Source organism: Neophocaena asiaeorientalis, unplaced genomic scaffold (genome assembly GCF_003031525.2).
Source record: "Neophocaena asiaeorientalis asiaeorientalis breed wild unplaced genomic scaffold, Neophocaena_asiaeorientalis_V1.1 scaffold70, whole genome shotgun sequence".
In the NCBI taxonomy this organism is placed as follows: Eukaryota; Metazoa; Chordata; class Mammalia; order Artiodactyla; family Phocoenidae; genus Neophocaena; species Neophocaena asiaeorientalis.
Genome location: NW_020175410.1, coordinates 13,523,879 through 13,538,071, shown reverse-complemented (window position 1 = coordinate 13,538,071; position 14,193 = coordinate 13,523,879). Strand labels below are relative to the sequence as shown.

The following is a 14,193-nucleotide window of genomic DNA, read 5'->3' as shown; positions in this document are numbered from 1 at the left end:
AGACCTATACAGATTAAGAAAAACACGGGGCTTCCCTGGTGGCACAGTGGTTGAGAGTCCGCCTGCCGATGCAGGGGACACGGGTTCGTGCCCCGGTCCGGGAAGATCCCACACGCCGCGGGGCGGCTGGGCCCGTGAGCCATGGCCGCTAAGCCTGCGCGTCCGGAGCCTGTGCTCCGCAACGGGAGAGGCCACAACAGTGAGAGGCCCGCGTACCGCAAAAAAAAAAAAGAAAGAAAAACATGTACTTAATCTTCTCAAGAACCCAAGTGGACTAAATAAAATGACTAAAAGAAACAAAAATGCAGACATTTTCAACCTTTTCCTGTGACACTACGGTTCCTTCAAAGATCCCTAAAGGTCTTAATTTTTAATTTAAGCATACCACATAGAAGATGTAAGTGCACAAGCTGGGGAGGTGTAGGAAGGCTTGTCATCTCGAATAAGTAGGGATGAAGAACAATAATTATCTGAAGGTTAGGACTGGCTGCCCAGACAGATATTCAAAGTGTAACTGTTACTCCCTCAGAGCTCCAGTTACTATCAGGGAGTGATGCTGTGGGCAACTGGGAAGATTTAGGTGAAAGCTGAATCTAAAACAAACAAACAAACAAATCTTTAGATGCTTATCAATGATGATGCAATGACCCCCAGCAGCAACATGGAAAAAGCAGAGTTGGAAATTCATTCATTTGTGAAAGTAGGGAGTTGTGAAAGAACTTAAAAGAGTAGTGAGAAATCTGATGGTGTTAGATGATAAGGAATATGCCTTTATGTGTATGGGGGTGATTTCTGGGTGGGAGTGAGAGTACAGAAGAGCAGGTTGGGGCTACACTGCAAAACCCTCTTTGCATACCATGCTACAGAGTTGGAATTCATTCTTTAGGCACTGGAGAATCACAAGGATTCATTTCATTCATTCACCATGTATTTATCAAGTGCCTACCATGTGCCAGAAAGGCACTGTGGGAAACACAAAAGTAGTACAACCCTGGAGTTGCGCAAATAAAAATGGCTATGGCCAATGTAACAATTTCAGTGACACATCACAACTCAGGAACTCGCACTAGGAGATTAGCGAAGCCCAAGCAAAATGAAGATACTGCCACCCTTCCCTTCCATACAAGGAAGTAAGCAGTGACACCTGTAAAACACAAGAAGCGCACACATCCCAAGAATTAAAGAGGATGTAAAAATCCAAGTTATAGAGACATTGTTTTATATTCAATTCCAAGGACTGTGTCTCATACTCCATTGAATGGACCTAACGGGACACGAGTTAAGGAAATTTAGGGGAGACGGAATTATCTCATTAAACAGTTTGACAGACTAGTCCCTGACCAAGCACAGAAGGCATATTCCCGTAAGAATGTTAAGTGGAAGAGGCAACAGAAGTTTTTCCATCTTCTGCATCTCTGAGAAACCCTTCGGCTGCAAAACTTCTTTAAAGCATTTGGTCTCGTCAACCTTAAGACAATAGTTGGTCTTTACACTCAAACTTGGCCTCAAGCTTCTGAAATTTGAATGGCATCACACAGGGTGTCTGTAGGATGGAATGTAAACAACCAGGTGACAACCAGACCCTGTCTATACCATACCTCGATAGGACATTAGCTGGCTGAACAGATGTATGGAGGAAGAAAAGAGCATCCCGTCCTTTCTCTGAGTAAAACATCCTCCAGGCAGTAACGATACAGTTAAACTGTTTTTGTCCAGAACTGATTCTCAACAGTGACAACTCAGGAAGGAGCTAGAATTAGGTGAGTCAAATGAATGACTATCTTTTATAAACAAGAAAAGCAGTTGTTTGATGAACTTCACAAGTATACTTGGAGCAATTAAATACCCACCCCCACACGCGTGCACACACACACACACACACACGCGCGCGCGCGCGCACCTACAGCAGCATCCTGTATTGCATGGAATACATTCTCTTTCTACATGGAAGCAATGCTCACAGTGGTCAAGAGCATTTGCCTTTACTGCAGAGGCAGAGCCAACCTATCAGATGGCAACTCAAAATGTGTTTTACTGCCACTGAGAATGCGTAACGGAGAATCTGGATGGGTTTTCATGTTTGTCTTGGCTCTGGCATTTTCCACGTACCCAGTCCTGGGAATCCTAAAGAAAACGTGTCCTGTTCCCAGCCCTGTGCACTGCCCCATTGTGCTCTACTTCCCTCACTGGTGAAAGTGAAAACGAAACCGGCACAAACACTCCATTGTTAACTATGAAATATGTACTGGCAACTGGAAGTTTTCACAAAACAGACCTGGTTGTGTCATGGCAAGGAGAGGTCGAGTGGGAAGGGAGTTACAGGAGCCTTTTTCGGCTTCTGAGGTGTGTCCTGCACTTTCACTGAGGTGCTGAGGCGACAGGGCTTTGGGTTTTTTCCATTATACTCGGTTCATGCTCTTGGTTTGATTTACTCAGTACTCACTGGCAGCCTTTGCAGGCTTCTGTGGGAGCAACTCGGCTGCCCAAGCCGGGGCACAAACCCTGCCAGGTCCCCATAGTAAATACAACACGCACGAAGAGGAAACAAGCATAAACAATTTATTTTCTTCTGTAAAAGATGACATTGTTCTCTGATCTCTGGTCCTGCTTCACTTTGTCAACTTGGTGGTGCCAACTGGGTGCTGTAAAATGAACTATTCCAAACAGAAACAGAGAAAATAAGCACAGACTGCATGATGTGCACATCCGTGGGGCCCACATTCAGGCAGGTTCTGAGCGAAGGGGGCTGGTGACCTCTCTGAGCATCTCACATCCCGGTGTGGGTGAGCAGGGAGGGCTTCCCTGACCCCCAGCCCACGAGGGCTTCGGAGTCACAGGGCCTCATAGAACTCTGTCCCTTTCCTTTATTGCACTTGTCTCTGTTTCTAACTATGCATTTCTTTGTGTGACTGTTTGATTAAGATCTGTTTCCCCATTGTGATTATGAGCTCCATGAGAGCAGAGACCTTGTCCGCTTCTATTCACCATGGTCCCTCAGGTTCATTGACAGTGCTTGGCTCATGGAAAGTGATCAATATTTGTTGACTGACTGCCACAACTCCATTTCATTAATTTTCTACCCCAGGATTATCAAAAAGTTTCTGAATCCACAAGGTTTCTTTAATGTTTACTAAACGCTACCAATGCTGGCATTAGAAGAGGAAACCATCTGTTGCCAGAGGCATAAGGAGAGGATGTAAGCAATTTGTTTTTTTGTGATTCTTGTGGTACTAAATAAATGAGTGATGTTAAATAAGGCAATTTGGGGAATCTTATCAGTTCCATATAAAAAAATCCCTGAGTGAACTTTTATAATTTGTAGAGCTGTCAAAAGTCTTCCCATGCTCAGTTATCTTGTTATCTTTTGATTATTTCTACAGACTGGAAAATGTTTTCATATGAAGACGTATGTCTTTTAATAGGAAAGATAATACGGAAAGAAAGAACTTTGGCGAAGGAGGATGTAATTCACTTAGTGAGAATTTTACTAAGTCACTGAAAAGACAGGAGAATATTCTCTCTCTTTCATTATGGTACAAAGTGGATTTTTTCTCCAAACTGTGTGTTAGGCACAGGCATTTGGAGGAAAAATGCTAATTCTCTCCTTTGTCTAATGATTGTATAAAGGCCCTCCAAAAAAACACTGAAAAGTCACTGTAATACTGTTCACTGCAGAACACAAATTGGTTTACGGCAGGCCAATCCTGGATTTCATCCCAGCATGTGAAGTTACTGAGGCCCCAAAAGGAATGACCTCATTTTAAGGTACAGCCTCCTCTCTATCCACAGGTGGCTTCACGGTGGCTGTCCTGCAGAGTGACTGGTTCTAACTGCACGGGCGTTGGCAATTACATCTGGATATAAAAACGTCAACCCCAGCACTGCTCTGAACGGCCCCCAAAGTGGTCTCATGTCATACGGTGAGCATAGCACGATGCGTGCGCTGTCGTGAACGGGCACTTGGATGATTTTAAGGGAGCAGATACACACAGGAGTGAATCAAGAGAACACTTGATTTTTCCTAAGCAATGATACATTTACAAGAGGTTCCAGTATTCACAACTGTGGCAAAAGAAGTTTTATTCTGAGGTCTACATAAATAACAAGTTAACCAGGAGGTACAAGTTCATGCCTCAGTGTTCCCCACTGTGTCAAAATATGACATGAGCTAGTTGTTTTTTAATTACAATTTTAACAAGACTTACAACATGTCTCAAAAAATGGATTGTTGAATATTTGTGGAATCTCTGCATACCCTTTGTAGAACCCAAGAGGTCTACAGAACCTAGTTTGATACCCTCTAAAGTATTGGATCCCACCGTGGGGAGAAGAGGAAGGGAGAGGGGATGATGGGCGAGAGCCAGAATATAAACATTAGTACTCTCCAAGCCATTTATAATCTATTTGGCGAATTCAGACTTAACCTGGTTACAGACTGCTCGTCTGAGTCTCAGTTTCCCCACTTTCAAAATGAGATGGTTGATAAGGAGTTCCCAAACCACCAAATCCAATGGCAGCAGTATCACCCTACATGCTGTATGGGTCAGTTCAGGAAAAAAAACAAAATAGGGATTTTTCATCATAAACAGAGAAGTTAAGACCTGCTCTCTCCCTGAGCTGCTGTTCATAGGACTTCATGACGATCAGAATTTAAGACGAGTTTAAGTTTAAGACGATTATGTCTTAAAAAATGTACATACCTTACTTAAATAATACTTTATTGCTAAAAAATTCAGCAGCGCATAATCTTTTTGAAATAGTAACATCAAAGATCTCTAATCACAGATCACCACAATAAATATAATAATGAAAACGTTTGAAATACTGCTAGAATTACCAAAATGTGACACAGAAGCATTAAATGAGCAACTGTTGTTGGAAAATGGCGCCATGATGCAGGGTTGCCACAAAACGTCAATTTGTAAAAAATGCAGTGTCTGCTAAATGCAATAAAATGGAGCGCAATAAAACGAGGTGTGCCTGTGTTCTTGAAATGCATCTGCCATAAAGATTACATATAATCACATTGGTCATGTTCGTACATGTCACTTACGTGCAATGGAAAGAAGCTCCCTCTAACCTGTTCTCTGGTTCTCCACAAATGTAGTTATTTCAATACAGGTCACAGAAGTTGATTTTCAGGGTTTCACAGAAACTCTTCTGATAAGTAGAACCCATGCCAGGCATTGAGTAACAGGCCCTACTTCTCTTCACATCCCCAGCTCCTCCCTGCAGGACAAGGGGCCTCACGTGGTGTTTATGGCCACCCCAGTCTGTGTGTCCCCATTCTGTCCGATGTCTGCAAACTGCTGCCCCTTATGCATGGGGTGAGGACACAGGTGGCCCAATCTGCCGTTATGAGTAAGGACTGAGAAGAGCCCGTGCAGTTCCCATTCAGTCAGGGAATTCCAATGCCCTGAGTGCGGCTGGGTCTCAGGAACCCTGGGTTCTGTGCCCCATCAAGGGAGGCAAGGCAGGAGCAGGGTCAGCGCAGGCTCCTCTAAGGCATGAAACCCAGGCCAGGGGCCCGTCCTTGATTCTACACCCTTGAGAGAAATAGGTATAAACAACCCTTCCTCTCCAGGGGTACATGTGCACTCTGTATACTGAGCAGCAAGAACCCAATACTCCCTAAGGACACCTGAAGGTCATGCAGGAGGCACCCAGTTAAGGGCACTTAGCCCTCCCTTATCAGATGAAGACAAGCCCAGTAGTTTGGCCCTATGTTATACCAACTACAGCCACAACTAGAGTCCGGGCTTATGATGACTGTCCTAAATTAATTTCTACCCCAAAGGCCAACTCTTTCAAGGAGCTTACAGCCTGATAAATAAAAGGCCTACATAATTACAAACAAGATAGAAAGCAGTATTATGAAAGACATTAATAAGACGTTACTCTGGAAACAATGGGGGGGGCGGGGATTAATTTCTGCAGGGGGTACCAGAATGGGACATTTGAGTCAGGCTTTGGAAGGTAAGTATTATATTATTAGCATTTCTCCTGGCTGCAAAATGTCAGTTTCGAATCAGTTAACTTGTAAATTTCTTTAACATTCCACAAATCAAGTTGATTCCCAGTTCCTGTATGACATAACTCACTAAAAAATGTGTATTTCCAGGAAGTGGAGTGTAGTCCTTTTCTCTTCAAGAAATACAAAAAATAAATACCAGTTCAGTCTGAAAAAACTGATCCCAGGCCTTTATGTGTCACTGTGTGTACATAAACCAATGTATCACTATAGAAATGGATTTTTCCTTAAAAAGAAAAATAAACAGTGGGAAAAAATTTTAATGTGGTACCCTACAGGAATCATATTCTTTATTATTGACATTAAGTTCCAACTATGACTCTTTCAAATAAAGTCTGAATTTGTTCCAGTGTCTTTCCCAGTTGCTAATATTTTTTACTTTATGTCACATAAGAAATACAGAGTATGCAATACAAACTACATACTGAAAAATCAGGTATTTACAACTGCCTTTCCCCTTTTCTGTATGAAATCATTTGTCTCCATTTTCCTGTCTGAACATATCAACTTTCAGCAAGAATGGAATGTTAATTGGTGTTACGCACAAGCTGGGCTATCATTCCTCAAATTTAATAAGAAAAAAAAGAACAAACCCAACTGGGTTTCCTGTTTTTATTTATGGTTTTCAGTGCCCAGTTGTGGGGGATCAAAATACAGTGTCTCAGTTACCGCTCATCCTTCCCTCAATTAATGTACCAAAGGAGACTGGTTCCTTCCATATGCTCCCCTGATGACTGTCCAGATCGCAAAGCCTATTCAAGCTTCTCCCCAGGGCCCTGAAACAACATACGAAACTACTTCCTAGGGAAGCTGCAGCCTACCTCACCCTTCCCACTGGGGAAACACACAGACTCAGCCCTTTCTGGTGTGATTATATAAGAACACAAGGGCTCACTTGACCCAGCCCAAATTGGAGACTTATCCTTTAAACACCGTCTCATGTCCTGTCTTCTCAAAAGTGACGGTGTATGTTGGGCAAAGAGGAAACAAGAATGATTTATCTTTCAACAACAGCGACACATTCTAAGGAATCCTCTGTAAAAATTCTGATGCCCTAGGTAAAGTATATAATGTTGGGAAAGTATGTGATCTTACACAGCCAGGTTCTAGTATCTGTATTTCCAGGGTGAGGAAGCAGAACACTTTTGCAAATTGAATGTTTTTCTAAGGCAAGTTACCTCTCTTAGAGAATTTCCAACTCCCCTCCTGAATTTCTACTTCTCAGCTGAGGCATTACTGGAATTTGGGGAAACAATTCTTTGTTGTGCAGAATATTAGCCTCCTTGTGGCCACCACCATCCCCCAAGTTGTTATGATGACCAAAGATGCCGTCACACATTTCTCAATAATGTTTCCCCCTCCCCCCAGGGCAGTGCTGCCCTTAACTGAGAACCACTTTGAGGCTAAAGATGGACTATATGTAGAAAATGGCATACTGACCCAAGAAGATTCTTTTACTTAAGGCTTAATATAATGCTTTGAGGGCAATGTTTGTAGCCTTCATGGAATCAAAGGAATTCTCCATATCAACCTCCTGCCCCAAATAAGTAGCACAGCAAAGGAACATGACTTGGCTTTAAAAAAAAAATCTATGCGCGAATTCACTGCATGGAAAACAGGTCCTTCAAAGACAAGGGATATTAATGTCTGCTTCTAGGCTCCTCTTTGTATATTTTGGGTGCAGAATTTCATGAAAATTCATCTCAGAAGCAATGAACTATAAGGAGAAATAGAAGCTAACCAGAGCGAGTAGCTAGTATGGTTTTGTGTCTGAATGAGGAAAAAAACAGAATAACTGTCATTCTTTGCCAAAATAGAGCCTTTGGGTTTACTCTTCGTAGTTTGGCTTGGATGAAGCCTTCACCCGGCAGGGTGGTGCTACTTGTTCACAGATCATCCAAGTTCACTGTAAATTTAATTTCTTTACAGTCCACGCACCACAGCTTCACAGGAGTGCTTTCATACACCTGTGCAGGTACCTGGCTGTTTCTCAAACTAGGATGCTGCAGACAGGTCAACATTCCTGGTGCTCTCTCCTCGCTGACCTTGACCTATGTTTCCCTAGACACTATATATGCAGCTCTGAACACAGTGGTTATGGCAAAAAGCCATATGGCAAAACCATTTGGAAACTTATAACTGATTCCTTTCTAGTGGCTAAGAAGCAACCGTCTATTTCTGCAATGGGTTCTGTCCACAACAAGCCCAGCCCGGATATGTCTGTAGTTGTAAGCATAACACTTTCCTCCTACTGCCTGCTATATAAAAAGTGCAAAGACATTCTGTCCACCAACTGACCACGGGCAGTAATAACATTAGGGGCCTGGAATGGGGGCAGTTTGTCATTCAAAAGCAGAAAACTAAGTTTAATTAAAGAACAGCACTTTCTCACTCACCACTGAGGTAAGAGCCATCTGAAAACTGTAGATGCGGGCAAGGCCGAAGTCAGCCAGTTTTATTTGTCCACTGCTGGTCACCAGAATGTTCTGTGGTTTTAGATCACGATGTACCACTCGGTGAGAATGAAGAAAGTCCAGACCTCGGAGAAGCTGAAACATCATATCCTAAATAAAACCAAAAAAGAAAATCAATCAATGGTCAAAACAGAAATTCAACATGCTAAATCCTCAGCACTTAGAAAAGTGCTTGGCATACAGAAAGCATTGCATAAATATTTGCTGAATGAATGAATTCGTTTCCCCCTACTGTTCCACTCTCCCATTTTCAAGATCACTACAAAAAATTTCACTCTTGACCTGTATTTCATTAATGAAAGGATGATTTAAAAATAGTTTCAGATGGCATAGGAAATATTCTGGAAGGATGTACACCAAACTGGTGTCCATGGTTAATGTTGGGGAGAGGAAGTAGTTGGTGAGAGAGGGACACTTTTTACTTCATATACTTCTATAGGATTTAATACATGATTCCAACAATTAAAATCCAGTAAACAATGATAACATTAATGATAGTTCTTATTATTATTATAGCACCTATCACTTAGCCGTCACTATGTGTCAAGCATTGCTCTAAAGACCTTCTCTTTAGTAACTCACTTAATCCACACCACAACACTGAGGTAAACAATATCACTGACCCATTTTACAGGTCAAGAAACTGATACCACAGTAAGTGTATATAATTAGCCCAAAGTAACACTACTAGCAAAAGACAGAGTCTTGATTCAAACCAGAGTCCAGGAAAACTGGATTCAAATCCCCAATGCACTTCTTCATTAGATCAATGATTGAATGAGCATGGAAAACCGGGTAAACCATTTAACCTCGCCAAGCCTCAGTATTCAGGTCTGTAAAAATAGGAAAACCTACTTCACAGGATCACTGTTTGTACAGCACCGACAGTAGTCAGCATTCAATAAATGGCAGCACTTACTGCTGACGGTATCAGCTAGCATGGAGGGGGGGGCGCATTCAGAAAATAAACCAACTCACATCTTCTTCTAATTTTAGAGCTGATAAAATCAGATACAAAATTTAAAACTCGGAAACTTTCTGAAAGTAGGAATTTAAGATAGTGACCATGATATGGCCCTCTGAAATCTGGGGTTAATAAGACTGACCTACCCCCCTCCCCAAATATTGTGAGAATGGTGTGTAAAGGGAGGATGGAATGATTTTGTTCATATAAAGGTTAGAGAAATGATTAGGTAGCATCAGGGGCTTCAGAGCTGGCAGGGGCTGTGAGGACACACTTGTTCATCAGCTGGACTGTATTTAGTTATTGGTTTACAGTACTGGTATTTCCTTCAGGGAGTTCTATCTTTATATCCTGGCTTATTCAAAACCAAAGCCTTAGTTTTCCACCTATAAAAAGGAGAAAACAGTGCTTACTTTTCATAATACGAGATTTAAATGAAGTAACGCATGTAAAGAAGTAGTTTCTGGCACACGGTTAGCATTCAACAAATGATAATCGTTGAAGTGTCCCGTTTCCTGGGGGAGACAGAGTGACAAACAACTAGAAGAAAATGTGGCCAGTGCCACAAGGTCAGTGAACAGAGCACTAAGCAAGTGTGCAATGACACAGGTGTACTGGAATTCTTTTTGAGCGCCACCTAAATGGATCTGATGAACTGGCTGGGATTACCTTCTAAGTTTCCAAAGATGAAAACTCTGGAGAAGACTGCACTGCTGAGGGACAAACAGTCCTTCAAGACTTAAGAACCACTGAGGGTAAAACAACTTGGAATGAATAAACAAGAGTGTGAAAATGAAGCACAAAATGTTAACGAAAGTAATCTACTGCTGCAGCAAATAAGTCTTTATTGGAAACACATGCACATGACTTGTAAGCAGTGGATTTTAAACAGCATGACTAACCTAAACTAATGTCATGCTGGCTTGTCATCTTTAGCTTCTTATAAACTAAGCACCAACCATTTAAAACAGTACAAAGAATAAATGTACTTGGTTCATGTTTCATTGTTCAAACAGTTTAAGCAGCCAATTAGTAGAATAAATATGTAAAAATTTGAACCAATTAATTATACTAATAAGGCCCATCTTAATTTATGAAAAGCCTGAACTACTGAGTTTAAATACATATGTATTGCTTTTATTTGTGTATTTATACAGCACACACTACAGTTTCCTTAATTATAAAATTGGTACATGCTTAATGCATATAGAAGCTTTTTAAAATTTTTATTAAAAATCCAGAGGAAGAACAAAAATCATGCAAAATCCCACCACTCAGAGAAGAGAGAAAACTTTACTGTTAACTTTTATCTTTCACATCTTTTAAACAGATACTGTTATATTTGGAGGTATAAATATATTATATCTCTATATAATATATAAATATTATAAACAATATATATCACATACAATATAATATATAAATATAACATATTTATAAATAAAAATTGTTATTCTGTACACATTTTACAGTTGTTTAAAAAACATAAAAAACATTTAACAATTCATTATGAATATTTTGCCACTTCAACAAACTTCTTCTAAAATATAACTTTTTTATACAATATGATTTTTAATGGCTGCATAGTTTTCCTTCCTATGCCATAATCATTACTATTTGGTTTTAGTTGTGTTATTTTGGTACATATACTAAGAGTCTAGTTCTAAAGGCTAGTGTAGATGAAAATGACTTCTTAACATCATATAAAAGCACAGTTTAGGCAGTGAGAACACATATACTGGCACTAACATTGATTCCATGTAAATGACACCTATGGATGTATAAAAAGTTGGTTCTACATAGGAATTACCACTCTTTAGATTTTATTAGGCTACTTAAAAAGTTTTTTGGTTAGCAAACTGGGTTTTCTTTTAAACCTATAATATCCAGCTATAATTAGAGTTTTGAACTAGTAAGACTTGAGTTAACGATTTTTAAAAAAATTGCCCCAAATCTCATTTCCTTCAGTAATTCCATTGCGAGGTAGGTTGATGAGCATTATGGGCTTGTAGTAAGTATGATTTGGGGACCCACCCCAAACTTTCATCAGAACATCTAATCTTTCATCAGAATACCTAATCTGAAAAGGGAACACCTAATCTGAAAAGGGAAATATATGCACCTATGTTAGGAACTCTGGTCACAATAGAATGAGAACTCTTGTCCCATTTCCTGAGAATTATATGAATGAATCAACTGTAACACTAAACAAGGCAAGAAAATAAAAAACACCTTTCCTTCAGAATCACAAGCAGTGCTTTGATCAAAGACATTTCAAAGGATTCTCTACTTAAGCTTATCATCTGTTCTATCTCAATTTATAGTATCATGAGACATACTTTTAAATTAGCTCCTCAAGATTTTAAACTAAATTAATCCGTCTTATACAAGACTCAAATATTTCCCAGTAATCCTAGCGATGCAACGCAATGAAACTATGGATACTGCCAATTAAGTTAAACATAGGTTTAAAACCTTTTAATGTTACAATGCACAATTCTGGTATAAAATGTCTAGTCACACTAATGATAAACAGTCACTGGAGGCCCTCAATCTGTATCTTTCTGAAACATGTGACATGGGAGCATGTTTTAACCGGACACCATCATGGAATGAAGTCTGGCTCCCAGTGACTTTAGATGGGGTTTTATCCTTGGCAACTCCCCTAAAAAGATTCTGGACTTCAGTCTGAACACCAGAAGTCTTCAAAGCCTTGTAACAACAATTAGTTTCTCTTAGGTGTTCTAGAGCAGTAATCCTCTTACTTCTTTGAAAACAAAACAAACAAGCAAACTGAAAATCTACCTCAAGCTTTTCTAATGGGAAAAAGTTTTATCACTGGGTCATTTTTTCCAACTACACAAAAGGTATGATTAGTTTCAAAAGATCCTGAAGGGCATCCCTGGTGGCGCAATGCTTAAGAATCCGCCTGCCAATACAGGCACACGGGTTTGAGCCCTGGTCTGGGAAGATCCCACATGCCGCAAAGCAGCTAGGCCCGTGAGCCACAACTGCTGAGCCTGCGTGCTACAGCTGCTAAGGCCCGTGAGCCTAGAGCCCGTGTTCTGCAGCCGGAGAGGCCGCCGCAGTGAGAAGCCCGCACAGCAGAGCGAGGAGTAGTCCCCGCTTGCGGCAGGTGGAGAGAGCCTGTCCACAGGAGTGAAGACCCAATGCAGCCAAAAATAAATAAATAAGATAAACAGATATTGAAAACACCAACTTATTCCATACAGTAAATCACAAAACTGACAGCTCTCAATAGACAATTCTGTATTTTTGGATGCATCTACCTAAATCTAAGTGATGTACTCACATCCTCAAGGTTTTAGCAACAAAAGTATACATCAGTAACTTATCTACTTAAAAATTAAAAATAAGACATATACAACTTGCACAAGGATAATCATTTTTTTCTCCTTACAATGTGTAAATCACAGTCTTTTCAAATTTGTTGTCCAATTTTTGACAGAAGAGTCTTCATAACGATTTGTTGTTTCTTATGAAGATCTCCCACCCAGTTTGCTTCTTATGAAGGATGTTAAAGGAATCTCACAGATCAACACCACAAAGGATTTTTTTACACTAAACTGGTAACATGTTGACTTAAGGTAGGGATTATAATTACAGGAATAGAGGTAACAGAGCATGTGATGATAAAGTCATAAAGCAGAGGACTACTGACAATAATGAGGGCCAGTCCCGGGATCTCTTTGTTTTTCCTTTTTTGCTGATTACTAACATATATTTGAAAATTTTAACTGTGGTAAGATACACATAAAATTTCCCAGCTTAACCATTTTTAAGCGTATAGTTCAGTAGTAAGTATATTCACACTGTTGTACAACCAATCTTCAGAACTTTTTCTATCTTGCAAAACGGAAACTCTTCCAATAATTTTTTTTTTCTTTGCGGTACGCGGGCCTCTCACTGTTGTGGCCTCTCCCGTTGCGGAGCACAGGCTCCGGACGCGCAGGCTCAGAGGCCATGGCTCATGGGCCCAGCCGCTCCGCGGCATGTGGGATCTTCCCAGACCGGGGCACAAACCCATGTCCCCTGCATTGGCAGGCGGACTCTCAACCACTGTGCCACCAGGGAAGCCCGCAAAACTGAACCTCTTAGACCCACTAAACAGCTCTTCACTTCTCCCTTCCTCCCAGACCACCCTTCTATTTTCTGTTTCTGTGAATTTGGCCACTCTAGATACCTCATATGAGTGGAATCATAATGTACTCGCTTTTTTGTGACTGGCTTATTTAATTTAGTATAATGCCCTCAAAGTTCATCCATGATGTAGCATGTGTCACAATTTCCTTCCTTTTTAAAGCTGACTAATATTCCATTGTGTGGATATACTACATTTTGCTTGTCCAGTCATCTGCTGACGGACAGACACTTGGGCTGTTTTGGCTATCGTGAAGAATCCACTATGCACATAGGTGTATAAATACAAATATCTCTTTGTGACCCTGCTTTCACTTCTTCCGGATGTATATGCCCAGAAGTAGAATCGCTGAATCTAGCCCCAGGATATTTTAAAAATCACAGTTCTCCTGTAAAATGTGCTACAATATTACTATATAAGCAACGAAGTAGTGAATAACAAAGCCTAGTCCTGGGTAGTCAATCAGGTGGGTTCATTCATGCACTGGAGATTTCACTCACTCCTTCCACTTTTGCGCTCAAGGAGAATCTGCCTGAAGTCACCACATCAAGCTTATTGTAAT

At 40.7% G+C, this 14,193-nt stretch overlaps 1 protein-coding gene across 2 annotated transcripts in view; it reads right to left on the bottom strand.

Annotated features, from left to right (window-relative positions):
* Positions 1–14,193, bottom strand: part of CDK6 (cyclin dependent kinase 6) — a 229,692-nt gene that overhangs the window by 114,786 nt on the left and 100,713 nt on the right. For both annotated transcript variants that reach the window (XM_024767027.1, XM_024767026.1), the window contains exon 4: positions 8,428–8,595. In XM_024767027.1, the coding sequence (XP_024622795.1) occupies positions 8,428–8,595 (168 nt within the window). The remainder of the gene's footprint in view (positions 1–8,427; positions 8,596–14,193) is intronic.